The sequence below is a fragment of the Papaver somniferum genome, chromosome 8 (genome assembly GCF_003573695.1).
Source record: "Papaver somniferum cultivar HN1 chromosome 8, ASM357369v1, whole genome shotgun sequence".
Lineage (NCBI taxonomy): Eukaryota > Viridiplantae > Streptophyta > Magnoliopsida > Ranunculales > Papaveraceae > Papaver > Papaver somniferum.
In genome coordinates this window covers 47,344,906-47,348,876 of record NC_039365.1, presented here as the reverse complement: position 1 = coordinate 47,348,876, position 3,971 = coordinate 47,344,906, and the positions used below count along the sequence as shown (strand labels likewise).

The 3,971-nt window shown below is 39.8% G+C and overlaps 1 protein-coding gene across 1 annotated transcript; it reads right to left on the bottom strand.

Annotated features, from left to right (window-relative positions):
- Positions 1 to 2,455: 2,455 nt before the first annotated feature.
- Positions 2,456 to 3,271, bottom strand: LOC113305528. The gene has a single exon (XM_026554550.1). It carries the CDS (start codon positions 3,269 to 3,271, stop codon positions 2,456 to 2,458), a length of 816 nt encoding a protein of 271 aa, XP_026410335.1.
- Positions 3,272 to 3,971: the final 700 nt, after the last annotated feature.

Genomic DNA, 3,971 nt, shown 5'->3' with positions numbered 1-3,971 from the left:
GGTGTTTGAACTTTCGAGACTCTGAGTAAAAAGAAGAAAAGATTTTCAGTGGCAACAATCCGGAATTTTCACGCAATTCAGTTAGAGAATCATATGTACTTGCATGTTTGAAGAACTGAAGGTCACCAGGGATGTCGAAGCCAATTGAAAGCCGCATGCACGACTTTTCGACCTTCGCTCCTTTATCTGGGGACTGTCTTCACTTGAATTAGAAGATTTCCGCTTACACGGAGAAGGAAATCTCAACAACCCGTGCTTCGCCAAAACCTTAGAGGAGGGATTTCCGCGTGGACCTGTCACAACATTCTGCACGAATTGCTGAATAGAAAGGAACTCTCCCCTCCAGGAAGCATTATACTTAGGGGTTTCCACCGATTTTCTCCCTGAAAGCATAGATGAAAGACTCTTATGCTCTGCCAGGGCACTGCTATCAAAAACAACTGGCAACAATTTTTCTGGAGGCGTTGATGGATGGCAGAATAGAACCCCCTGATCAAAGCCCATATGATGAGCGACCCTGTCAATATTATATGGGACCGCTTCCAAAAATTCCTTTAAAAAGGATGGTACGTATCCGGGTATGCAGCTTCGCATGAATATGACTTCTCCAACGGTTATATCCACTCCATCAGAATTAGGCCTGTCACTATCTGTCCGATATCCGGAATCCGTTTCCGATTATTCGATATCCTATAGGATTTTATCTGTTTTATCGGATATCGGATATAATATATTATCGGATATTTCTTTCTTACCATATCGGAATCGGATTAGCCTATACCCGTTTGTTTAGATATCCGATATGCTAAGGAGTAAGGACGTACTTGTAATTTTCTCCTACCCTAGTTATTTCACTCCAGTAGACACTCGAAGTCATTTTTTTCTTTCATTTTTTCTTTTCTTCTTAGTTTCTCAGTCGAAAGTCGCCTCTCCTGCTCTCCACTCTCGTCGCTGTCGAGTCTCCACTCTGTCTCTGCCTCTCTAGATCAATCAATCACTCAGTTGTTTATCAATCACTCACCCGCTCAATCAGGTATTGATTCTCTTCTATTTTCTATGTTCGATTTTTGTGTTCGATTCATCGATTCACATGAAAATAGGGTTTCTGTCTTGCAATCAAAAATTAAGGTTTGATATGACTTGCATGTATGGATGAAATTAGAGAAAGATTTGAGATGGGTTCAACTTAAATATTGATATAGTTTTAGGGTTTGATTGGATTGATCTATTTTTGAGATGGTTTTGTATTCAATGATTTTTCGACCAACGGGTTTTGTATTTGGTAATTCAACTGCCTCTATGACTATAACTACCTATTCTCGTCAATTTATGCTTGGAATACATAGGGTTCTTCTATTCTGAAGCTATTTTTTTTTACAATTTCTTTGCTAGGGTTTGAATTTGGCATGTTGTGTTACTTCATGATACAGTAAATTTGGGTTTGATATGAAAATTGGTTGAACTGGAATACACAGGCTACACAGCAAGCACTTGCGAAAATGTTAAGTTGGTGGAAGCTAAATGCACCTAAGTACCCAACTCTTGCAAAGATGGCAAGAGATGTCTTGGCTATCCCAGTCACCAGTGTGGCATCCGAATCAATGTTCAGTGCAGGTGGTAGAGTGCTTACAACACATAGAGCTTCATTAGATCCAGAGCTTGTTGAAGCATTGTTGTGCTTAAGCGATTGGTTGCCAGATTTCATTTGTGAAGGTAACATATTTTTTTTTCTTTTTTTTTTCTTAAACTCAGTGCATAAATCCATCTGTAATCTGTTATTCTTCTTAGTTCCTATTGAAATATGTTATGACTACATAAGAGAAAAGCATACCGGATGCTGGTTTTGACCAGTATATTTTTATTTAGAGAGAAATGAGCAGTACAAAGCAAACTATCTACTTAGATGTTTTTTCTGAAATACTACTAATCTCTATTTATTGTTACTTGTTAGCACTTCAATTTGGATCTAATCTATGTGTGTTTGTCTGGATGCATATATGGAAAATTTGGAAATCAACGACGAATGAAGTCAAGACTCAAGAGGGTCAGAGGCTGGAGCCTGGAGAGGAGAGTGACAGATACTTATCTTACTTTCTATAGCATTTGCTTGTGTTTCTTTTCATGTATGTGTGTGTAAGAGACTTACTTAGAGACATAACTACTTAAGAGTAATGTTTTAAGACTTTTTGAAGACAATTTGGATGGTATGTATGAGAAATTTAACTTAAATATCACCTTTGCTGCTCTGCATATGTTTTACAGACAATAGTTGTTTTTCTTGTCAGAATCGGATATTATCGGATAAATATCTGATATCCGATAGCTTAACCTATCGGAATCGATATCTGATTTTGTTATCATATAGGATATTATCGGATATCAAATACTCGATAGTGCTTAACCTGTCGGATATCAGAATTCTAAATATCCGACGGATATTCTTCCATTGACAGGCCTAATCAGAATGTAATGTTATGTTTTGGGCGGAAGCAAAAGTGTTTGGATGAACTATGGACCCATGGACCGGAGCCCAGGGACGGAAGTTTATTGCATTCACGTTGTCGAGAAAATAGACGAGTTTTGAGCTAGGTCTTGGACGCTTCTTCGACCAATGAAGTATCCTAGAGCCGCCATATGTGTCAGGAAGTGAATTTATTGGATTAGGAGCGTAGTGCTTAAAATGCTCCCACAACCATGCTTGGAGAAAGGCGATATGGACATACGAGTCAACCTTCATGTACCCATTAAAAGCATACATGTCTGTTGCTAAGCAATCCAGATGGGTGTACAAAGAGCCAAGGAACAAGCTGCCTATGGAAAGAGCCACGCCTTTCGCCAATTTGATAGCAAAGTTGATGAGATTCTGTCTTATTTCGTTTCTGCCAGAACCATCATCAAAAATATCTCTGGATAACCACAAGGCTAAGAATGCAGCGACATGGAGCGTATCGTCCAACACCAAAGCCGGCTCCGGCTCCTTGGGGAACCATTCAGACACCCACCAAGTATAAAAGAACTTTTCCTCATTGTCCTTCCGAAGATATTCTTCCGACTTCCTAACCAAAGTAGCATGCGTTTCCTCTTCCTCCTTGGAAAAGACTACATCAAGGTTCCCAATTATTGGAAGATTCAATAGGATGGCTACGCTATCCAAAGTAATAGTCATCTCGCCCCACCTAGATATGGAAGTATGAGTCTCCATACACCACCTAGAGACGAAAGCGATCAGACCAGCAATGTCTTTCCTAATCTGAAGTGTTGCAGACGCCATGAAAGTATTCATGATTTGCACCGTAACCATATTGGCCTTGACGTGGTCACGAATTATCAAAAATCTCATCCATCCTTCGAAGGAGCGCAACGGGCTTTGGAAGATTTTAAAGTCGATAGAAGAAGTTGGATACTCTTTCCTCTAGAGACAAAACCGTATCACACGCAACAGTGAAATCGACTGAACCTCTCCTTCGTTCTTTGAGCCACTCAGAAAAGTTTCCACATGACTGGGATGAGTCTTTACAATTGTGAAAGATTCTGTGAAGAACCCATCATCCATATTCGGCTTGTCCTTGGAGTTGTTAGCATTTCTCGGCACGACGGCAAAACTGTTTCCATATGACATCTTAACAAGAATCTCTTACGGTACTTTTCACTTTTGGAATAACTACAACGGAGCAAAAACAGGAAAATGGTCACTACTCTGAAGAAAAACCATGCGTGAGGATTTTGTCATAAAAATTGGATACAATGATCAAAAAACAAACCACAAGTTTTCTACAGGAAAACTTTCTTTGGTCACATGTTATGACACTCACGGAAAAAGGGAATGGGGACTGATGCTTACTCAGCGCAAATACATGTCTTACCGCGGGGAAACATGTTTTTGGCCAAGACCGTGCCTTGCCGCTGGAATGATGCTCACAGACAAACAAAAAAAAAACCCTAAAGCTAGGTTTTATGGAGGAAGGAGCCAA